At 40.9% G+C, this 25229-nt stretch overlaps 2 protein-coding genes across 3 annotated transcripts in view; one reads left to right on the top strand and one right to left on the bottom strand.

The window, feature by feature from the left end:
- The window catches only part of LOC112260533 (solute carrier family 12 member 7), a 49048-nt gene extending 46203 nt beyond the window's left edge, over positions 1-2845 (bottom strand). The window contains exon 1 of one of the 2 annotated variants that reach the window (XM_024435715.2): positions 2623-2845. In XM_024435715.2, the coding sequence (XP_024291483.1) occupies positions 2623-2740 (118 nt within the window). In that variant the 5' untranslated portion in view covers positions 2741-2845. The remainder of the gene's footprint in view (positions 1-2622) is intronic. The other variant, XM_024435717.2, reaches the window with a different exon arrangement.
- Positions 2846-6479: 3634 nt separating this feature from the next.
- The window catches only part of LOC112260535 (potassium voltage-gated channel subfamily H member 6-like), a 79542-nt gene continuing 60792 nt past the window's right edge, over positions 6480-25229 (top strand). The window contains exons 1-3 of the mRNA XM_042328798.1: positions 6480-6754; positions 6918-7084; positions 10323-10553. Coding sequence (XP_042184732.1) covers positions 7009-7084; positions 10323-10553 — 307 coding nt within the window. The 5' untranslated portion in view covers positions 6480-6754; positions 6918-7008. The remainder of the gene's footprint in view (positions 6755-6917; positions 7085-10322; positions 10554-25229) is intronic.

A 25229-nucleotide genomic window follows, 5' to 3' on the forward strand; every position in this document is an offset into this window, starting at 1 on the left:
AGCCCATTTGGAAAAAAAGTTGTTTATACTGGATGTATTTTGTGGAGACAGCACTGTGTACAGGTACTGTTGGCGTGAGAACATAGAGGAGAGCACATGATGTAACACAGATAGAGCTGGTAATCTGGGACTGAGTGGAGCATTCCTACTGCTGACTACAGCCAAAGTGACCACAGCCCATAGCCTTCCCTTACATGTATCCTGTGTGACTCATACTGTACTGACTTTACAAACAGCAGCCAGAAAGGTTAAGAGCTCCACTCTCAGTGACACTGGGAATGTTAATCTGCAGCTAGATTTAAATGAAAGCACCATTTCTTAGTATTAAAGAAAGGTTTCGGTTTGACTTTACTCAATTGGGCACTACAATTGCCAAAAACCAAGTACTGTAAATCCCATAGAATTTTACTCCAAAAATTATCATACACAAGCACTAGTTCTACCTTCCTCGATTATCTTTTGTACTGCTCCTGACCTCTGACCCCTCCTTACCACTTTGTGAGGCCAATATTGTATTCTAATATCTCATATCCCCACTCAGGCAGCAGTGGTGGCACCTGGAAGCTAAACTCACTTAACTGAACTGGCCAGAGGGAAAGTAACAATTCACTGCTTGCTCAATCATAAAGTAGGAAGGCCCTCTTTGACGTTGCGTAAAACGAAACACTGCCTTTAATTCATTTATAAAGCCCATAGAAGTATGAGTTACCATACCCAATCACAGGGATGGCTAACTCTGGAAATTCCATCTGTTGCTACAGACTTTTAGTTTCTTCCCACCCAATGTATGGAACAATCTTCAGAGTTCCCTACAACTGGATGTTCTGGTGCCTTTCGGGCAGTTCAGTGTTGATTGAGGACCTCTTTGTTGATGAATGTGATTGTTTTTCTTGAGTGTGTTTTGTATTTTTGCATTATATAATTTATTTAATTATATAATGATATAATTTTATAACGTACTGTAAAATACTATATTAAATACTAAAATGTTATCCGCAAAAAAAACACTGTCTGCAAAAACACTACAGTTTCCGCAAAAACACTACAGCTTTGTAACTATAGTAATACCACAGCATTTACTTTGAATATACCCCACCCCCCATATCCTAATTTGTGCCACCCATGAGTGGGAAACCTACATGCCAAGTATAGATCATACATTGTGTTCCCTAGGTTTTTAAATTTTTTTTTTAACCTTTATTTAAACTAGGCAAGTCAGTTAAGAACCAATTCTTATTTACAATGACGGCCTAACCAGGACGACGCTGGGTCAATTGTGCGGCGCCCTATGGGATTCCCAATCACGGCCGGATGTGATACAGACTGGATTCGAACAAGGGACTTTAGTGATGTCTCTTGCACTGAGATGCAGTGCCTTAGACCTCTGTGCCACTCGGGAGAAGAGCAGAAGCTCTGAACTATCCGTTCAGACTCCAGACTCTTATCTTCCTATAGGTTATGGAAATGTGCTATTTTACTATTGTCCAGTAGGTTTCCTCAAGGAGAAAGCCCCCACTTCTATGACAAAGATTATAAAATAAAACACTATAGTAAACACTACAGTTATGTCCACAAAAACATAAAAAACTATAGTATATACTATAGTATTTATCTATAGTAATACTAAAGTATTTATACTATAGTACAGTCATGTAAGCAAAACACTACAGTAAATACCACAGTCATGTCCCAAACACGACAGTAAATACTAAACACTACAGTAAATACTACAGTTTTTTAATGTGGGAAGAGTTTGTTCAGAAAAACACAGGCAGACACCCACGCAAGCACAAACACATCCACACACTCCAACAAACAAACATCTGGGGTATATAATCCCCCCCGTGAATAGATATCCCTTCCATACAAAGTCAGTGAGGGCTGACAGCAGCCAATCAAAAAGGCCTCTTTCCTCAATAAATATATTTTTTAAGCTACACAAGTGAAAAAACACCTCGGAATCTGAGATTACTACGGTTTTACAAGAATGCCATGTGCAAATACTAAAATAGTTTCGTTACAGTAGTAAAGAGCAGACAGCCTGTGACTTCCAACAGGAAGAGAACAGTGGAGCTCTACTGGTTTACAGCAAGTTAATACTTGACAGACAAGTGGCATTTTGGCAGTGACTTCCACTGTGGAATGTAAGGCTGAGAAACCTTGGAAGAGAACAGACTACTATCCATATTGATTTCACATTAAGAGGAAGAAAGATGTGTGAATGAGTGAGTGAAAGAGTGAGAGGTGGAAAGAGAAAGAGAGAGAGCGAAAGGCAAGGAAGATCTCAGAAAGCCCTCACTTGTTTTTGTTTCATTTCAGGAATTGATTTCTTGTCAAAATGACAAAAAGTTCAAAAGTTCGCTCTTGTCATAAAAGGTATGTTCGTCTCCTTAGGACAGAGAAAAATAAACAAACAAACAAAGCAATATATCATATCAGAATTCTGTAAGTCAAGGGCCAGTTAGCTTTGGGACACAAAATTGGGAGTCTGTGTATTGGTTGGACTCCCTGAGGAATGTTGTGTTCCAAAGCTAAGTTAAAGTCAACATGTTCAGCTGTTCTACAGATTCTACTCTGCTTGTCTGAGCCTGTCCTGAAAACGTCAACATAGTGTGCCCTCACCTGAGTAGGGCCGTCGTGGAGAAACGTCTTCTTCATCTTCCTTACTAAACACATCTTCGAGAGTTGACTTCCCGGCCCCGCCATCCTCTACAGGAACCACAGTGAAGTTGGTGGGCATTTTATCCCCTCACCGCATTGGCTCTATTCTGAGAAAGTAAACTACTCTAGTCCCTCTCACCTTTTCAAGGCACAGTTCGAAGTGCTATCTACTTCTGTCTCTCTCACCTATATTGCTTAGATTCTGTCCCCATGTGACCAGGCTCTCTCCAAATAAGGAGTGTTCTACAACTCCTCCCCCAGAGAAAGTCCTCCTTCCTTACTCCACTCAACCTCATCCCCATCTAGGCTATAGCACCTACAATAGACAAGACTCCTAATGTCACAGGGGGCACCTCTTCCTGAACAACTCTCCCTTTACTGAAAAAAGCCCTTTATTTGTAACTTACATTGTAGAACTATGGTACAGTGACACAGGATTTTGTCTTCCTTCCTATATTTTACCCCCCTTTGTAGGCCAGTAGACTACTACATATTAGCACTGGTAAACACAGTGTAGTTTCCTTTCACACAGAGCAAAGCCTGCTGGGTAATTCAGAGGTGTTGAATGCTAAACTGACCCTGCCAGTCGAGAGTGAGGGAGAGTGGCCCCCTGGGGTAAACGGCAATAAACACAAAAGGCCCTATAGGCAACACATGGAAATCACATCAGCCTGAGTGCGCCCCAGAGAAAACATATGGAACAATTGGAAAAGATAAGGATGTAAAAGACCAAAGGCTATTAATGACCATGAAGATTCTGGAAAAACCATACGAATAACATTAAACACCACAAAATAGTAATCATCTCAAATCTACTACTGGGTGATTTAACTGAAATGTTAAAATACATCTTCCAGTAATCATTGCTGAGACATTTTTTTGTTGAGACAATTTTTACATTCAGCATTACTCCATCAAGGGAAATATAGTATTCTTTCTAAGAAAGATATGTAGATATATTTCAGGGTGTTGTGCATCCCTGGAAATAATCAGAATTAATTTCAACATTACAGTTTTGAAAACATAGCTTGTCCTAAAAAAGTGTCCTCTTGGCACAAATTACCCCAGGGCTAAGTTGAGCCAAAGGACTGGGTAAGTTAAGCACCTACAAATTCATGTACTGAATTTTTTTATTTTTTACTAGGTAAGTTGACTGCAAACACATTCTCATTTACAGCAACAACCTGGGGAATAGTTACAGGGGAGAGGAGGAGGATGAATGAGCCAAATGTAGGCTAGGGACGATCAGGTGATCATGATAGCTTGGGAATTTAGCCAGGACACCAGAGTTAACACCCCTACTCTTACAATAAGTGGATCTTTAGTGACCACGGAGAGTCAGGAAACCCATTTAACATCCCATCCATAAGACGGAACCCTACACAGGGTAGTGTCCCCAATCACTGCCCTGGGTTATTGGGATACTTTTTTAAACCTTTTTTTGTAGACCTGAGAAAAGAGTGCCTACTGGCCACTTCCAGCAGTATCTGGTCTCCCATCTTGGGACCAACCCTGCTTAGCTTCAGAAGCAAGCCACTAGTGGGATACAGGGTGGTATGCTGAATGAAATGTTACCACTATTTAAAACCATGTCTATCTTTATTTCCCAAAAACAATCATAATCACTTTTTGTCATTTAGTCATTTTAAGCATCTTTTAACTCAGTCTTAACACCTTAGAAAAACGTTGTACTTTTTCTAACACGGGACAGGCCTTGTTGTTTCTTCATACCTCAGCGACAATGCCCTGCATTATGCCTGTTAAGAAAACCCTTCAATAGAGGAGGTGCATAAAGATGGTGTCCCCCATGCACTTACCACAAATTCCTCCTTTTTCGAAGTTCGCCGTATTGTACATTGCTCTCCGTTACTTTTTTTTGGTATGGTCATTATCAGAGTATACATTATCGCAATTTTAGCTTCAAGACTAAACAAAAAAAGTAGATTGTGCTGATTTATTGGCACATTAAACCATATTGCGTGAAGTAGTTTAAAAACTGAGTGGATAGTGCTAATGACGTCAGATAGTATGAATTCTGCCAACTTTATGCACATTTGCCATTTGCTCAACTTACCCTAAGTCTGTAAATCAAACTGTGTTCTGGGTATGTGCTAGAAGTATGGTCATAAACTTTGTCATGGGAAGATAAGATAACGAGGTTAAATACCTTGTAAGACTGTGAGGCTCATTAAGTGTTCCTTTGGCAGTTCGTAGGTAGTTTATTGTCAAAGCTCATATAGTATTGACAAAAACAACTGTACTTCAATTGAAAAGCAAATGTCAACGGGACAGATAAACTATTTGGAAAATGCTGTAGTATAGTCCAATTTGTCATGTTGTCAATCATCTGTAGTCATACCAGTTGGATAATTTTATAGTTTGGATAGAACAAAGTAGCATTGGAATACAAAAAAAACCTTTGTTAAATTTGACTGGCTTGTCAATGGGCAGTGTTTTGACATAGAAACATCCTTCACAATTTAGTTAGGGACTAGGCCTACAGTCAGAAAGCAACAGGCAAAGCATACGGAAATCTTTGCTAAGAGCACATTATACCAAACGTTCCAAGACGGCTGAAAACCCATCCTTGCGGACATAACAAGGGCTATAAAGGAAATATGAACTTCAACCTGGGTGCAAGCTTAAGCTTGTCTCTCGAGGCCCAGGTTCGAGAGACAAGCTTGCACACAGGTAGAGTTTCATATTTCCGTTATAGCCATTGTTAAGTGTAATGAACATAATGGCTGAATCAAATGCCAAAGTAGAACCTGTAGACAGTGGAGCATAAACAGACGAGGTTAATTGCTAATCCTAAAATGTTTAGCATTCAAACCTGGCCATTTGTAACCTGCTGTTGCCACCTGCTGGTCATACTGTAACCTACCACAAACCCTCTAGTAATGTGCTTTCCATGTCTCTAGATGGCAATCACACCCTTCATTATTCAGTCTGGAATGATGGCACATGGTCCAATGTGAATGAGCATAGCCCAGGTGGTGAGTGTATTATGCTATAAGATGGTAGGCTATTTAATAGCATATATTTGAAATAATTAACAACGCATGAATCTCTGATCTAGGCCTATATGTAGAAGTTTTACCCTTTGCAATATCACAATCCATTTTTAACACACAGAAAGGAAATATCCTGTTCAATAAATTAATTTCTGAAATTGTCAACCTGAGTTTGACTGTATAACAACAAGACAAAAACAGTCCTTGGAGAATGGACAGAGACAAAAATCCTATGGGGCACAAAGTACATTAAATTAGTGGGAGAACAATGTACATGACATTGGCCAGGGTGGAGGTCAACAGGGGTGAAAGTTGGAGAATTTTGCCTTTTCAAAACACCTGAAACAGCTGTTTCCTGCAACCTAGAGCCATAATCAGTATGCTTAATTCTGTGCAAAACATTTTTTTTTTTAAATTCTACATATCTAAGCATACCAGTTGAGCTGTCTGTATCCTGACTTTAAAAAAAAATGCTTCTCTGCAAAAACAATTGTGTAAATGTTTGAAAATAATTGGAGTATTATTCAGGACATTTAGTTATTGCTTTCTTTTCTAAAATCAACCAACTTTGCCAGCAGGCATGCCAGCTAAGATAGTTAGACAAGCTAGCCGAAATGGCTTCTTGGTAGCTACTTATGAGGTTGAGAGTTTGGGAACCTATCTGGGCTAGCTGAAGCCAACTTCATACAATTGCTAGGTGGCTAGTAGTATTACAGAGACGCATCTGACAGAGATGCAGGGGTACTTATATTTATCCTGTTGTCCTTTATCCTGTTACAGTAACGGGAATTAGTTTATTGCACATCCCAACTCTCCCTCCCCCAAATTAATATTATTATTTTCCTGAGAACTCCATCCATTACTTAATAGAACTTCGTCATTTCAAAAGCAAAGGTTGCAGCCACGGTCTGACAGTGAAACAGGATAATAGAGCAGTAATGTCAAAGATGTTCTAATTATCGGGAGCAACAGTCCTGTAGGCACCTGTGATTTGGAATTGCAGATTTCACTGAAGAGGCGTTGCTACTTCCAAGCAGGGAAGAAAATGATGGATACATCATCCGTAAACATCAAAGCAGGTCGGTTGATACACGGCCAAGTATACTATTTGTTTGGGTAATGTATAAATACAATCGTCGGAGTGTCTGCTTTAGAAAGTGATTACAAAAGTAGTTGACACGTCACGTCGCAGGACTTGGTGGTGGCTGTGACATGTTTTCAGCTACTTTGGGATTTTTATAGGGGCCACATAGGCTACAGCGGTGCAGAGTGCGAGATCTAGACAAGAGCCTGCGGTCCAACTTTCCAAACCGAGGTAAATACCGCCCAAAAGATGCCTGTTCGGCGGGGACACGTGGCTCCTCAGAACACTTTTCTGGATACAATCATCCGAAAATTCGAAGGACAGAGTAAGAACTTTTTTTCTTCAATATTGAGTCATTTTGGGGAACCATGGTGTGATTTGGAATGTAACGCAAACCGTGTCTTTCGATTTGCAAAATGCGTCTTAAATGCAATTTGTCCCGATTAAAATGAAAATACTAGGCTATTATTGTAGGTAATCTGCCCGTGTTCATTAATAAAGTTCATAGGTTTCATGAGATGTGACCACTTTCTATTATATAATGTTATGATTTCTTGTAAAAAGGAGCGTATTGTCTCTGCAAAATTTTGCCTTGATATGACTTAGCAAATATTGAACCAAATAATATAGGTGAAGATTAAATATGTACAGTATGCCACACATTTGATTGTGTAGTCTCAGGGGTAATTCTATGTTTACCCTCTTGGTATTTGAATTTTACACACATAGTCTAATGATAAAGGCATGGCTACATTTCTACCTGACATTTACTGGGAGACCAACATTTCAAGTGGATATAAATAGGGCAGCAGTGTCTGTCAGAGCATAAATATGGCTTATATCACAGCAGGACCTGAAGAACCCGAGCTGCATTTCTAAGCAGGATGGGAGAGAGTAAAGCAGCTACATTTCAATAACTAAAATCCATCACTGAATATTTCCTTCTGGGGACATATTTTGATACCAAAACGTCATCTACTTGTTTTTCCGAGGCTCTAAACAGTTTATAGTTTTGATATAAACAGCAAGTTTAGTAGTTGAATGTGAAAACAGACTTGCACCTTACAGATTCTTCCATCTTAGTTCTCATGCAAGGTTACATGCCTTGGTGTCACTGATATGGCATGTTTGGTCAAGTAGAATAACCAATTTAAATGGTATTTTAGTTTATGAAAGGTTCAATCAGTAAGGCTGGAATGAATGCTTGCTTTAAATGTATCCAGTAAGCATAGGGTGGGGTAACTAGCCCCCCCTAAGAACAATGTCCAATTGCTGACACAAAAAAAGCAAAGTTTGGTAAAAATGAGGTATGTGGTTGATGGATGGTCATGCTTAGGCAAGCAAACTATGAAGGGAAATACACTGCATTCAGAAAGTATTCAGACCCCTGGACTTTTTCCACATTTTGTTACGTTACAGCCTTATTCTAAAATAGATTACATTTTTAAAAATCCTCAACAATCTACACACAATAACCACAATGACAAAGCAAAAACATGTTTTTAGAAATGTTTACAAATGTATAAAAAATAGTATTTTTCAGACCCTTTGATATGAGAATCGGAATTGAGCTCAGGTGCATTCTGTTTCCATTGGTTATCCTTGAGATGTTTCTACAACTTGGTTGGAGTCCACATGCGGTAAATTCAATTGATTGGACATGATTTGGAAAGGCACACACCTGTATATATAAAGCACCACAGTTGACAGTGCATGTCAGAGCAAAAACCAAGCCATGAGGTTGAAGGAATTGTCCATAGAGCTTTGAAACAGGATTGTGTCGAGGCACAGATCTGGGGAAGGGTAACAAAACATTTTTGAACATTTAAAGGTCCCGAAGGACACAGTGGCCTCCATCATTCTTAAATGGAAGATGTTTCGAGCCACCAAGACTCTTCCTAGGGCTGGCCACCTGGCCAAACTGAGCAATCGGGGGAGAATGGCCTTGGTCAGGGATGTGACAAATAACCTGATTGTCACTCTGACAAAGCTCCAGAGTTCCTCTGTGGAGATGGGAGAACCTTCCAGAAGGACAACCATCTCTGTAGCACTCTACCAATCAGGCCTCCACCGAGCCACCTCAGTAAAAGGCAAATGACGGCCCACTTGGAGTTTGCCAAAAGGCACCTAAAGGACTCTCAAACCACGAGAAACAAGATTTTCTGGTCTGATGAAACCAAGATTGAACTCTTTGGCCTGAATGCCAAGCGTCTCGTCTGGAGGAAACCTGGCACAATCCCTACGGTGAAGCATGGTCAAATCAAATTGTATTTGTCACATACACATGGTTAGCAGATGTTAATGCGAGTGTAGCGAAATGCTTGTGTTTCTAGTTCCGACCATGCAGTCATATCTAACAAGTAAGTAGCAGCATCATGATGTGGGGATGTTTTTCAGCAGCAGGGACTGGGAGACTAGTCAGGATCGAGGGAAAGATGAACAGAGCAAAGTACAGAGAGATCCTTGATGAAAACCTCTTCCAGAGGGCTCAGGACTTCCGACTGGAGCCAAGGTTCACCTTCTATCAGGACCAAGACCCTAAGCACACAGCCAAGCCCACGCAGGAGTGGCTTCGGGACAAATCTCTGAATGTCCTTGAGTGGCCCAGCCGGAGCCCTTGAACCCGATCGAACGTCTCTGGAGAGACCTGAAAATAGCTGTGCAGCGACAGTCCCCATCCAACATGACAGAGCTTGAGAGGATGTGCAGAGAAGAATGGGAGAAGCTCCCCAAATATAGGTGTGCCAAGCTTGTAGTGTCATACCCAAGAAGACTCTAGGCTGTAATCGCTGCCAAAGGTGCTTCAACAAAGTACTGAGTAGGGGTCTGAATACTTATGCGAATGTGAGTTTTTTAGTTTTGTATTTTTAATACATTTGCAAACATTCCTAAAAACCTGTTTTAGCTTTGTCATTATGGGGTATGTATGTAGATTGATGAGGGGGGGGAAAACTATCCATTTTAGAATAAGGATGTAACATTAAAAAATGTGGAAAAAGTCAAGGGGTCTGAATACTTTCCGAATGCATTAGTTATTTAATGAAATCTTAATTTTACAAAAGGGCAGTTTTCCCAAGTACTGTGGGTAACTGCCCCCCTGAAGATTAGTGTTTAAAATCTATTTTTTAAATGTATAATTAATTCTTAAAGGCTAAAGTCTATGTGTCTTATTTTAATTAAATAAATCAAATATTTAAACAAAATGGTATTGCATATTTCACTATTAATAATTGTCGCACCATCTCATGTCCAAATCATCCTAAAGTATCTGAAAAAATGACTTTGTAATTCCACGATGTTACTTGAATATGATTTGGACATAATTTGGAAAATGCTAATTTAGGTACCATTAACTTACATTAGATTGCCAGGGGGACAAGTTGCCCCATCTGGATCCGAAGATCATTCCTCAAACTATTTAATAAAATGTCTGATTGTATTCTGACTCATTCACTGAAGCCTGTACTAGATTGAACTGTAGTAGACTGTATTATATGTGATGACAAATTGCAATGACTCTTTAGATTAAAACAATATTGATCTATTACTCCCTCCCTCCTCAGATCGCAAGTTCATCATCGCCAATGCTCGCGTGGAGAACTGCGCCATCATCTTCTGTAACGACGCCTTCTGTGGCATGTGCGGCTACACACGCGCTGAGGTCATGCAGAAGCCGTGCACCTGCAGCTTCCTGTACGGGCCGCACACCAAGAGGCCTGCCGTGGCCCAAATGGCCAAGGCTCTGCTGGGCTCCGAGGAGAGGAAGGTGGAGATCTCCCTCTACGCCAAAAATGGTACGACCCGACCCGGCACAGCCCGCCAAGGCTTCAGCATGGCTCTCATTTTATTTTTAAACATAAAAACACATAGGAATAGTGGTTATAAAGTATTTCATTCATCAGTGTTTAATCTTTCTTTTTAGGTAATGCCAGATGCTTTTATTGAGATAATGAGATCCTTATAAAGGCTTTGGGTATTGGTTAATCCTAGTTTAGTAACACTTTACTTGAATGCTCTGTCATAAGGACCACATAGCACACAGCTCCAGCACACAGCTGTGCCAATTACAAGAAGAGATAGGAAAGCAATGAACTATAGATAGTGTTTTTATGACATCTTGATTGCTCTCTTCAGTGCCTGCCTCATGCCTCTCCACTGTACTCTAAATGGACATGATGCGTCCTACACTCAGAAACACAGCACACACACACACACACACACACACACACACACACACACACACAGGGCAGGTGGGAATAGCGTAATCAAAACAATAGTAACAAAAGACAATGAGTTGTGACCCAGCTCACTCATAACATTCAGTGAACCATATGTTTCTTAGAGCTTGGTGGGAGCGTGGTTGTCCTATGGTGCAGGATAGTTGCTTGTCTTTGGGACATTCTCAGCACATTTAAGGAACTTGACAAAATAATGTTTTTTTTAAACTTTAAACAGAATGTTTCCTAAAAGTTCAAACATGGTTACATTTTTTGTAATGTTCTAGGAACGTTCTCCAAATGGTTTGACATGGGGAATGTTCTCCAATAGCTCAGAGAATGTTATGAAACAACATTCTTCTGTGGGAATTTCAATACTTCAGCATAACGTTTCCTACAGGTTTATTCATGGTTCTATTTAAAGTAATGTTCTCAAATTGTTCTGATAATGTTATGAAAAAACGTTCTTCTGTGAGAATATCAGTACTTCAGCATAATGTTTCCCACAGTTTTCCTCATGGTTCATCAATTTAAAGCAATGTTTATATTTACAGTACATTTTAGTCATTTAGCAGCCGACCTTATCCAGAGCGACTTACAGGAGCAATTAGGGTTAAGTGCCTTGCTCAAGGGCACATCGACCAATTTTTCACCTAGTCTGCTCGGGGATTCAAACCAGCGCTCCTAACCGCTAGGGTACCATAAAAAACACAAGAAAACATAAGTAACATTTAAATAACTTTCTTAGAATATTATTTAAAAACATACATTCCGTTCTCAGAGTCAACTAAACTCTCTCTATCCTCTATCTTGTTAAGTGTGTTCAGGTGTGTTGGCCACGCCCACTAATTGGCCACACCCGATCTTAATGAATGCTTGTTCTCTTTAAAATGGGGTCAGTTTGAATAGACAAAAATTAACAGCTTTGTGTGAGTTTAAAAAATACTGCATGCTAGCTCCATCCTGGTGGCGCAGTGGACTAATTCCATGAATAGAGAACAGAAGATCATAGGTTTAAATTTCAGTGATGCTGTGACACAATAAAATAAATGTGTTTGCATGCCTAATGCCAGGTGGACACAACACAACTTTTAAAATCCTAACATTGGTGAGCCTCTCACATAACAACCATCTTTCCTGTAGTTTTTTTTGTCTTGAAAACGTAGTGGCACAGACGGGGCATCACACACTAAAAGATTCTTCACTTGGTCGTGATGATTCTCGATACGACGCTGTCTCATTACAACAAAGATGTGATGTGACTAGATAGCTAGAATGAGCATTGTCTCAAAGCAGCCTCATAAACATTTTCAGTCAGACATTCACGCTTGCCATAATGAGTTGAAATATCTAGCCAATACATTTTGAGTTCAATAACATTGTGTGTAAATAGCTTGTCAGAGCTGTAACGATTTGACACTATGGCAAGTACAAACGCATACTAGTACTGGTCATTGCTCCTGCTCGAGACTACACATTCTGGGTGATGTGATACAATGTCATCTCACTAGCTCCTCCTCTGGAGAGCTCTAATTGGCTGTTGCTGATCACCGTTCTCAAATCTTGTCGCTGCATATCTCACACTACAAGAGCATTGCAGATTTAGTTCAGATAAAATCAAGTGTTTGAAAATATCTGGACGTCTGGGACTGCACAAAGACCTGATCGGTAGCCCTCAGATTGCGTCTCTGATCCGCTCACATTAAACAAGCGTTGGGAACGGCTGCTTACCCCGAGTAGGCAACGACATGGGGATTTTGTTTCCGATCTCCAAAACCTGTCTGGCACAGCTTAATCGGGGCCAAACTCGTGAACACCCAGCTTAAGCAAATTCATTTCCATGTGTCCTATCTGTGCTTGGAGTTGAAAAAAGTGAACCCAAACTAAGCTAACAGTGTTATTAAAAGTCTTATTGAAACATTCAGTGAAAGTTTTAAGGAAGTTATTCAACAACCTCCAAATAACCTTTACATTTTATTCACAACATTCACAACATTTAGAATGTTCTCAGAACATTATTTAATTACCATCAAATAACCTATCATTTCCATTCTCAGAACGTTAATAAAACCTTCCAAGAAAACTTTCAGGGAACCATAGTAAAACATTCTCCGAACCTCCCTGCAACCTAAAAATGTATGTTCGCGGAACAGGCAATATTTTCACTTCTGTTGTCAGAACGTTTAAAAAACGTTCACTTTTACCGGTCAAGAAACATATGGCTTTGTTCCCAGACCCATGTGAAACCAAAAACTTCCAAGGAACCAAATGTGCTAGCTGGGGATGGCTTGAAGGACGATTACTCACTTATGGCTCTCAAATCCCAAAGGTAACCCCTGGATTTTCAAATGGTTGCATAAGAGTCTAAAACACACAATGCCCTCTGTCTGTTTCAAGGCTAGGAGGAGCAGAGCAGGGGGCGGGAGACAGTATTGTGTCATGTAAAGGGCAGATTTAACTTTTTGTGTGCTGGAGACTTATACTGTACGTAGGTGTTCATTTTTTACGAGAGATTAATACATTCGTAATTATAAATCCTTTTGCATAACAGTCTGTGTCAATGTAGACTGAGGTAAATTTAATAACAGTGGCACAGCATGCATAGGCATTGGATTCAGTCATTCGTTAGTTAAGATCAGGGAGTTCATAGCCAGCCAAGCTCTCAAGCAGGCAGGTGAATCGATGATCTCATCATATACACAGTGAGAGACCCTACTAATATACCTAAACTCTGACTAGATTGAAATGGTCTTTGTAAACAAGAAAACATTTGGCACAGTGTGTCTCAGTCCTCACAGTTCATCTCTCATGAGAGGTTATTAAAACACAGGTGAATTACCCACCAGAGTATTAATTCATTCCAGGAACTCAAATATACTGACGACAAACATTTTTATATAACTAGGCAAGTCAGTTAAGAACAAATGCTTATTTACAATGATGGCCTGGGAACAGTGGGTTAACTGCCTTGTTCAGGGGCAGCTCAGGGATTCAATCTAGCAACCTTTCAGTTACTGGCCCAATGCTCTAACCACTAGGCTACCTGCCGCAAATCAGTAAACATATTCTCAGAAAGGAAATCCCCGGAAATCAGTGTCAAACCTGGTAACGCTGCAATGTGTTTGCATTTAAAAGTTGCAGGCAACTGATGTATTTATTTTACACCTTTGAGCCATATAATGTTGAGGATCAGAATACGGTGCCCATTTAGTGAGTTCCTGAGTGACTGAGATCTCCTTGAGGGGATTGGAGTAATGACCTCGCTAAAGGTGTAGATAATACTGTAGAATATAGCTGGAATACCCTAATGGCTATGGAGATAACCTTGGTGTTCACTACATCCTCAGTTTAATCCTAGTTAACCCCCTGAGAGTATGCTCCGTAAATGATAGATGCACCGGGTGTTTTTCTTTTTTGTGTGGGGGGGGGGTAATTGGATTGTTTTTTTTTCTGTCAAGAATGTCGCAGCAGCTTAATGTTGATTTTGTTGTGAATTACATTGCGGAGGACTAACAGGGGAATTATTCCAAAATGTATCCGGATTTTGTGAATGCTGTCTTCTGGGCCCAGTTCAAGCACAACAAAGCTCAGGTTAGCATCTCCCTGCTGCCTAAATCTCTTTGGATTGTAGAACAAGCCCAATTTAATATGCTTTGAAATATGATAGTGTAAAGTTACAGCACAGTAAAGCTTTCTTCCAGGATGATTGAGGCTCAAGGTAACTTTGGATATGATGACATCTCATCTCGCTGTACTGGGATGAGTATTTTTAAGAAAGCAATCTGCATTTAGATTACTACTAGCAGTTTGAAGTAGTAGCAATCAATTAAATGCATGCTAATTGTTGTGCTTCTAGTAAATTATTGGATGTATTGTCCTTTCAAACTGGGCTCAAAGTCAAAACAGCTGTGTATAGTATATTGTGTACAGTTGAAGTCGGAAATTTACATACACTTAGGTTGGAGTCATTAAAACTCGTTTTTCAACCACTCCACAAGTTTCTTGTTAACAAACTAGTTTTGGCATGTCGGTTAGGACATCTACTTTGTGCATGACACAAGTAATTTTTCCAACAACTGTTTACACAGAGATTATTTCACTTATAATTCACTGTATCACAATTCCAGTGGGTCAGAAGTTTACATACACTATGTTGACTGCGCCTTTGAACAGCTTGGAAAATAACAGAAAATGATGTCATGGGTTTAGAAGCTTCTGATAGGCTAAATGACATCATTTGAGTCAATTGGAGGTGTACCTGTGGATGTATTTCAAGGCCTATCTTCATGGGAAAATCAAAAGAAATCAGATAAGACCTCAGAAAAAAATTGTAGACCTCCACAAGTCTGGTTCATCCTTGGGAGCAATTTCCAAATGCCTGAAGGTACCACGTTCATCTGTACAAACAATAGTACGCAAGTATAAACACCATGGGACCATGCAGCCGTCATACCACTCGGGAAGGAGACGCGTTCTGTCTCCTAGAGATGAATGTACTTTGGTGTAAAAAGTGCAAATCAATCCCAGAACAACAGCAAATGGCCCTGTGAAGATGCTGGAGGAAACAGGTACAAAAGTATCTATATTATCCACAGTAAAACAAGTCCTATATCGACATAACCTGAACTGCCGCTCAGCAAGCAAGAAGCCACTGCTCCAAAACCGCCATACAAAAGCCAGAATACGGTTTGCAACTGCACCTGGGGACAAAGATCGTACTTTTTGGAGAAATGTCCTCTGGTTTGATGAAACAAAAATAGAACTGTTTGGCCATAATGACCATCGTTATGTTTGGAGGAAAAAGGGGGAGGCTTGCAAGCCGAAGAACACCATCCCAACCGTGAAGCATGGGGGGAGGCAGCATCGTGTTGTGGGAGTTCTTTGCTGCAGGAGGGACTGGTGCACTTCACAACATAGATGGCATCATGAGGATGGAAAATTACGTGGATATATTGAAGCAACATCTCAAGACATCAGTCAGGACGTTAAAGCTTGGTCGCAAATGGGTCTTCCAAATGGACAATGACCCCAAGCATACTTCCAAAGTTGTGGCAAAATGGCTTAAGGACAACAAAGTCCAGGTATTGGAGTGGCCATCTCAAAGCTCTGACCTCAATCGTATATACAATTTGTGGGCAGAACTGAAAAAGGGTGTGCGAGCAAGGAGGCCTTACAAACCTGACTCAGTTACACCAGCTCTGTCAGGAGGAATGGGCCAGAATTCACCCAACTTATTGTGGGAAGCTTGTGGAAGGCTACCCAAAATGTTTGACCCAAGTTAAACAATTTAAAGGCAATGCTTCCAAATACTAATTGAGTGTATGTAAACTTCTGACCCACTGGGAATGTGATGAAAGAAATAAAAGCTGAAATAAATAATTCTCTCTACTATTATTCTGACATTTCACATTCTTGAAATAAAGTGGTGATCCAAACTGACCTAAAACAGGGAATTTTTACTAGGATTAAATGTCAGGAATTGTAAAAAACTGAGTTTAAATGTATTCGGCTAAGGTGTATGTAAACTTCTGACTTCAAATGTACATAGAGAGAGGATAAATCATTTCCGTTAACATCCTATGTTGAGTCAATATTTAGTGTCTAGTTAGCTGTACTGAAGTGTAACTATAGTTGGGTTTCAGTGCCTACACAACCTCCCCCAGCTAAAGCACATTGATATGGTAGTAATGCCTCCCTAGTTGCTTCTCTGTGTGAGGCACCACATGAAGCACAAGGACACACTGGCACATTACACTGGTCGTCTATCTCTCCTGTGGTTTGTGTGTAATTGGCTTTTCAATTTGGGAGCAGCGTGTTTTCGCACCATGTCTTTTGGCTGCCTTCCATCCACGAGACAGAGATTTGGGACTGGAACTCCTGAAGATTCCATCCTCTCATTATTAGCATTAGAGCAGAAGACTTGGAAGAGAGTAATGAATTCTATTTGGGTCATTATTATGGCACCTTAATCTGGTTTAGGAGTGGAAGATAAATGCTAAATCCTGTTAAATCGGGATAGGGCCAAGCCAATCTGGTGATTATTACAGGAAATTAGTTACTGTGGCTCTTTCACTCTTTTCCTGTAGGATCACCATAGTCAATAATCCATATTTGAAGACCTGGTTATCATGATGTCCTGTACTAAAACCAGAGCATTAAACCCATTAAGTAATTTATGATTTTTATAAGGATCCCCATTAGCCGACGACAATGGCGACAGCTAGTCTTCCTGGGGTCCGTGACATAATGAAAAAGACCACAGACAAAAATACATTAAAATTTACATATATCTAAAACATTAGCATGGACATTAGAGACACATAATCTTAAAATTAAAACTATAGTTATGCTAAGAGTAGCACACTTGTCTTGGAAAAGTTTATTGGCTATACAGTACAAAGAGAGCATTTGCCTGAATTGATATTATGTGTGTTGAGATATATGATATACTGGATTTTCTTCATGAGAATTTTCTTTAGAAACATTCCTATCACCCTCCTTCACATCAGACTGTAAATGTATCTGTCACATACAGTAATATTAAAACTGCTCTGCATTAATATCTTATTAAATTTTTTTGCCCTCCTATCACTTTTGTTATAGATTTTTCCTACATATATTGTTTCAGCTGACCAACTCAGTGGACTTGTGGCTGGAGTGTCAGTGACAGGTAGCCTAGAGGTTAATTAAGAGTGTTGGGCCAGTAACGGGAAGGTTGCTGGTTTGAACCCCAAAGCTGGTGGAAAGTCTGTCCATGTTCCCTTGAGCAAGGCACTAAACCCTGCTTGCTCTGGATAAAAGTATGTTTTTTTGAAGGTTGTGAGTTCAATCCCTCGACGAGTCATATGAAAGACATAAAAAAATGGGACCTGATGCGTATCCGCTTGGCACTCAGCATTAAGGAGATAGATTTGAGGTAAGGCCCTGCGATAGACTAGGGTCCTATCCAGGGGGTGTACTTGTACGTCAAGCTGCCTCATGCTACAGAAACAGGAGATAGGCTCCTGCCCTAATAGTTGTTCTGGCTCGCACAAGTTAAGGCTACTTACTTACGATTTCTTTAGCTACTGTATGAGATGGAAGCCCCCATGAGGATAATAACGTGTGTCATATAGACATATGACCACAACTAAACAGAACTTAATGAGATCCTGTTTCAGGTCTAAATCAGAATGCTATGGACATATTACACGTCCAAAAATATTCTTACACTGTTATTGTCTTAAGAAGGATGTTGTGGTCCCTCCCGGGTGGCGCAGTAGTCTAGGACACATTGCAGTGCTAGCTGTGCCACCAGGGACTCTGGGTTCAAGCCCAGGCTCTGTTGCAGCCGGCCGCAACCGGGAGGTCCATGGGGCGACGCGCAATTGGCCTAGTGTCGTCCGGGTTAGGGAGGACTTGACCGGTAGGGATATCTTTGTCTCATTGTGCATTAGCGGCTCCTGTGGTGGGCCGGGCACAGTGCATGCTAACCAGGTCACCAGGTGCACAGTGTTTCCTCTGACACATTGGTGCGGCTGGCTTCCGGGTTGGATGTGCGCTGTGTTAAGAAGCAGTGCGGCTTGGTTGGCTTGACCTCGTCCATCAAAGTGTCCATCCTCTAGGTCACTAATTTTGTAATTATGTTGGTCTCTCCCGAGCCCGTATGAGAGTTGTAACTACTAACAATTGGATACCACGAAAAGGGGGTAAAATACATTTTACAACATTTTACAAAGGATGTTGTTGTATAAACATATCTCATGGAGTGAGTTCTTCACGCTATCCTGTGAATTGGTGTATTGGTATGCATTTTATTAGTTGAAAATATTTAGAAGTTTCCAGACATACTGTAGCTTACAGCCTTCCTGAAGTTCTCCTTCAAAACAAGTCACGATTCAGTGATATTTCTTTGACGTCATACGTTGACAGATGCATACAGTAGGAGCAGAACAGGATATATTATAAATCTGCAGTGCAATTTCTGCCACAGGCTGCAGTGTAAGTTGTTTATTACTACGTCTGGGCATGGGGTAATGAAATTGTCCCTCTGTAATGGGAAAAACAGTATCTACTCTAAACTGGGGTTCTGTTATACTAGCTTGTCACTGAAATAAACCAATCTCGGAAGTCCGATTTGGGAAACGACTGTTTTTTACTACTATGGCTAATGTCACATTTCAACGTACTGCAATATCAAAACTACTTTCAGTGTTAAGTGTACAGTTATTTTCTTCTTGAAAAGAGTGTAGTTTGAATGACTATCTCTTCTTAACTCTAAGGTTAGCTATTGGAAAGACCATTATTTTGTAACGATCAGAGGGGTTCTCACTATGGTTGAATACCGGTGACTGATATACCGAATTAGAGGTTGACACAGGAGTGAAAATTAATTCCTGTCTTGTCCTGTCAAAACTTTTCCGTGCTGTCTCGATCCTGCAACAGTTCTATAACCCCAGAACTTTCCTGTCCCGTCCCGATTAAAATCAGCCCTGTCCCATGCCCATGTGTACTTGTAGTAATCTGAAATAACTTCCTTTGTTAAGTGCTCCTCTGTTTGTCCCCTGCTCAGGGGGTTTCCACTAGCCCAACCGGCTGGCTGGTGACACTATTATTCCTATTATGTCATCTGTGTCCAACTGGACTGTATTTTGATATGTTTCATTTAACCTTTATTTAACTAGGCAAGTCAGTTAAGAACAAATTCTTATTTACAATGACGGCATACCAAAGGCCTCCTGCAGGGACAGGGGCTAGGATTAAAAATGTAGGACAAAACACACATCACGACAAGGGAGGCAACACTACATAAAGAGAGACCGAAGACAAGTATGCAGCTGGCTATACACTACTGAGGTATAATAAGAACTGGAGACTGCATCCAAGATGTCTACCCGTTGTTCTATTCACATTCGCATACGCCGATTCATGGACCGTCTATATTCAGGTTGCATCCGGTTTATACAGACCAACATCACATGCACACTAGCACACAGTGTGCACCGGGAGCAGCTCGAGCAGCGACGACATCATCACATCATCCAAAAACATGGCAGACATTGGATGAATAATAAAAATGTAAAATAATCTGCCTCTGCAACAATTATTTGAATAATTGAATGGACATTTTGTGCACAAAGTTGATGTGTTATTAGGAATTTTCAAATCTGACTTCTCTATGTGGCAGTGTATGTGTAACCGATGTGAAATGGCTAGCTAATTAGCAGGGTGCGCGCTAATAGCGTTTCAATTGGTGAGGTCACTCGCTCTGAGACCTTGAAGTTGTTGTTCCCCTTGCGGCTTTTGTGGCGCGATGGGTAACGATGCTTCGAGGGTGGCTGTCATTAATGTGTGCAGAGTATCCCTTGTTCAAGCCCAGGCAGGAATGGAAGCTATACTGTTACATTGGTGCCGTGACCCGGATCACTGGTTGCTGCGGAAAAGGACGAGGTCAAAAGGGGGGTGAGTGTAACCGATGTGAAATGGTTAGCGTGGTGCCAGCTAATAGCGTTTCAATTGGTGATGTCACTCGCTCTGAGACCTTGAAGAAATTGTTCCCCTTGCTGTGGCACGATGGGTAATGATGCTTTGAGGGTGGCTGTTGTCGATGTGTGCAGAGAGTCCCTGGTTTGAGCCCAGGTAGGGGCGAGGAAAGGGATGGAAGCAATACTGTTACATATGGAAATTGTCTTTCTGGACCAAGCATCTGTTAAACTGCAGTACAAAGACTGCTGCAACCTGATTGGCTCAAGTAGCATTAGCCACCCTAGTGGAAAATGTGTTTTATTAAAGGTGCAATATGCAGAAATCGCTCTGATTTTTATTAAGTAAACTATATTTGGACTACACACAGTTTTGTTTTGGTTGCAATGCTCCACACATTACATATTTCTAACCTCTCTATTTCTAACCTCTCTGCCCCCTCAGTTTATAACTATTCCTATGCTGCCCGATTTTGTCCCATCCTGTCCCGAACGTAACTCTAGAATCTCACTCCCATTCCAAGACCTGCGGAAGGCAGGGAGAGCGGGGGAGAGAGAGAGAGAGAGGCCTGGGAGACCTTTTTAGATTTAGGTCTGATGATGAGCTGAGCTCCCCAGTCTCTCCCCTTAATTACTCTCTTTGGTTCACTTGACCGTTTTGACATTCAGCTTCATAATAAACACGCTGAATGCCGTGGAGGGTGTTTTTAAACATTTGAGACCATTTTGTGTAAAACAAAATAAAGTTGCATAGACATATAGACATATAGGGATTCATATTTTCCTGAAAATCCACCAAGGTTCAATACCGAAAATAATTCATATTTATCCCGCAAAAATCGGAAGTGCCCATTCAAAACCAATATGGTCACAATGCCAGGGTTCTCCCCAAATCACGTCTCTGCTACACTACAGCCAGGGGGGCATCCGGCATTGTCATCAGACAGGGAGGGAATGCTTCCTTTTAAATCAGTGAAAGCTGCTATACTGCCTGTGTTGCGGTTGTGTTGAGTCATGTCCAATGGCAGCGTCGAAGCTCAAAAAATGCAGAGGTTCAATTCTCAATGGCTATAAAGACACACGCCCAAATCTATATTTCATTTCAGAATTTATAAAATTAGGGTTAGGGTCAGGGTTGAGGGTTTGGTTAAGGTAATGGTCAGTATTAGGTTTTTACTAATCGGTTTAAGCGTCAGCTCTCTCGAGATGGGTGCTGTGCCACCTTGTCGGCTTGGCCGCGCCACTATGTAAAGATTTCAGAGCAAATTCAACTAATATTTAGTAATGATAGAGTATCTTTTCTCACGAATGACATTGTTGTGAATTGCGAGACAGGCCGTTCATAAATTCAGAGCGATATCACATTCCTCTATTAATTCAGCGCATTCCAGCAGCAGGTTATCTCGACACAAAGCACGCTCAGGACACATAAAGCGCACCTCGAGACAGAATACCTCCTATATTTGGCAAAAATCTTGCTGATGATTATACAGATACTGTAGATGAAGATGAAGAGTGGAAATAGTTTAAATATCAACCCACTGGTCACACACTGGTGTAAACAACGTTGTTCACATGGCATTTCAATGAAATTACATTGAACCAACGTTGAACTGATGTCTGTGCCTAGTGGGAAGGTATCTTATTCTTAACGAGGACCAACTCTGTTTTAAACATATCCATATCTACTCTCAAACCGTTTGTTATTCACACATTCTCTAGTGAAGCTCTCATGGGCAGCAAGGACGAGACAGCGGGGAAATTGATATAGCTGTGTTTTGACATGCATAGGCGAGAGACGTGCTTTGATAATGCATTACAACCTATGGATTACAGAATAAAGTTAGGAATTTTCATGTGAGACAGGAATCTGCATTTTGTGTTTCAGTGGTATTGGGATTGGATAGGGAAATAGCCTTGAATCTAGGACAGGAGAGCTGGCTCTCCTCACAGACTTCATGTCTGTGACTTAGATGCTTATGAAGTGAATTGTGCATTGTCCTATAAAATGTGTGACTGTCTGAAGAGTCACAATAACAGCTCAAAGAGGTAAATGTTATTTTATAGGCTATACTGTAGAGGTTTCCTGTAGAGTTTATTAACTGCGTTCGGGTTGTGTGTGCAGTCCGGCAGTGTCAATTATGCGCGTGCTTTGAATTTATTGCGACTTTGTGTGAAGTAAATACGCTAGGCTAAAGACTTCTATGCGACAACATGTTTGGATAATGTGCTATTACATTTTTTTGCTAATCTGCTGCTATGCATGTTGTATATTTTGTGGAATTGCATTAGTGCGAAATTGGGGAAAATATGTGGAAGGACCACTCGGCTGTCCTGTACTGTGAGCTTGTGTTGCCTATATCCTCGCGGCTGAACAGTTGTTGCTCCTAGACATTTCCCCTTCACAATAACAACACTTACAGTTGACTGGGGCAGTTCTAGCAGGGCAGATATTTGAAGGAAAGTGGCATCCTATGACGCTGCCAAGTTGAAAATCACTGAAATTCAGTAATGCCATTCTACGGACAATGTTTGTCTATGGAGATTGCATTGCTTGGTGCTCAATTGTATACATTAGGAAATAATTCAGACCCCTTCACTTTTTCCACATTTTTGTTATGTTACTGCCTTATTCTAAAATTGATGAAATAGTTTTTTCCCCTCATCAATATTCATACAATACCCCATAATGACAATGCAAAAACAGTTTTTTGGAATTTTTTTCAAATGTATAAAAAAATCTAAAACTGAAACATCATATTTACATAAGTTTTCAGACCCTTTACTCAGTATTTTGTTGAAGCACCTTGGCAGCGATTACAGCCGTGAGTCTTCTTGGGTATAACGCTACAAGCTTGGCACACCTGTATTTGGGGAGTTTCTCCCATTCTTCTCTGCAGATCCTCTCAAGCTCTGTCAGGTTGGAGGGAGAGCGTCGCTGCACAGCTATTCTCAGGTCTCTCCAGAGATGTTCAATCGGGTTCAAGTCCGGGCTCTGGCTAGGCCACTCAAGGACATTCAGAGACTTGTCCCGAAGCCGCTCCTGCGTTGTCTTGGCTGTGTGCTTAGGGTCTTTGTCCCGTTGAAAGGTGAACCTTCGCTCCAGTCGGAGGTGCTAACCACTCTGGAGCAGGGATCAAGGATCTCTCTGTACTTTGCTCCGTTCATCTTTCCCTTGATCCCATCCCTTGATCCCATCTAGTCTCCCAGTCCCTGCCACTGAAAAACATTCCCACAGTATGATGCTACCACCATGCTTCACCGTAGGGATGGTATTGGCCAGGTGATGAACGGTGCCTGGTTTCCTCCAGATGTGACGCTTGGCAGTCAGGCCAAAGAGTTCAATCTTGGTTTCATCAGAGAATCTTGTTTTTCATGGTCTGGGAGTCCATTCGGTGCCTTTTGGCAAACTCCAAGCAGGCTGTCATGTGCCTTTTACTGAGGGCTGGCTTCCGTCTGACCACTCTACCGTAAAGGCCTGATTGGTGGAGTGCTGCAGAGATGGTTGTCCTTCTGGAAGGTTCTCCGATCTCCACAGTGGAACTCTGGCACTCTGTCAGAGTGACCATCGGGTTCTTGGTCACCTCCCTGACCAAGGCCCTTCTCCCCCAATTACCCTAAGAAGAGTCTTGGTGGCTGTAAAGTAACAAAATGTGTAAAAAGTCAAAGGGTCTGAATACTTTCCGAATGCACTGTAGCTACTAGAACTAACACTTTAGTAAATCGTTACAGTCATGCAGTACGGTGTACAGTCAGCAGCAAGCAATTTGGCAGTTACACCAGCGGGCCCCGGTGGCAATAAATTAATAAAACCAAAAGCTTACCATGACTTGGAAGAGTTCCAGTGTTGGATAGCCATCGCCAGCTAGCTAACATAGAATGATACTATGTATGAGCCAGGTGTTTGAATAGGCTAAACTAGCTAGCTGCATTCGACGCTAGCTAAGTAAGTGAAAGTAAAAAAATATATACTATTAAATCTCTCTTGCTTCTCTTTCATTTTGAAAGAAATTAATTTGTTCAAAACTATTCAACTATTGTCTTTCGCTCTCTTTGAGTCACATTTTATACACTGCAGTGTTAGCTAGCTGTAGTTTATGCTTTCAGGACTAGATTAATTCTCTGATCGTTTGATTAGGTGGACAAAATGTCAATTGATGCTGCAAGAGCTCTGATAGGTTGGAGGACATTCTCCGGAAGTTGTCATAATTACTGTGCAAGTCTATGGAAAGGGGGTGAGAACCATGAGCCTCCTAGGTTTTGTATTGAAGTCAATGTACCCAGAGGAGGACAGAAGCTAGCTATCCTCCGGTTACACTATGGTGCTACCTTACAGAGTGATTCTGAGGCTACTATAGACCTTCATTGCAAACAGTGTGTTTTATAAATTATTTGGTGACGTGAATATATTTAGTATAGTTTTATCTAAAAAGGATCACTTTTTATGTTTTACTATTTACATTTTTCTGAAATTCACTGAGTAGGATGGTCCTCCCCTTCCTCCTCTGAGGAGCCTCCACTGATTTAAACGGTTATGACAGTTATTTTATTTTCATGACGGTCTTCATCCATAACCGTTGGTTACATGGTTATCTGGTAATTCTGACATCCCCAGCCCTGAATTGATGTTGTGTGAAGTAAAATATAATGCAGATCAATAACATCAGAGATGTGTAAAGTGTGATGTTAGAAAGATACTGTGGAAGGCTAAACGTAAGACACTCACACCAACCAGATTAATATTCTATGGGTGAGGAATGACCCCACACACTGTAAATCTCACTGATCTATT

This window comes from Oncorhynchus tshawytscha, linkage group LG10 (genome assembly GCF_018296145.1).
Source record: "Oncorhynchus tshawytscha isolate Ot180627B linkage group LG10, Otsh_v2.0, whole genome shotgun sequence".
In the NCBI taxonomy this organism is placed as follows: domain Eukaryota; kingdom Metazoa; phylum Chordata; class Actinopteri; order Salmoniformes; family Salmonidae; genus Oncorhynchus; species Oncorhynchus tshawytscha.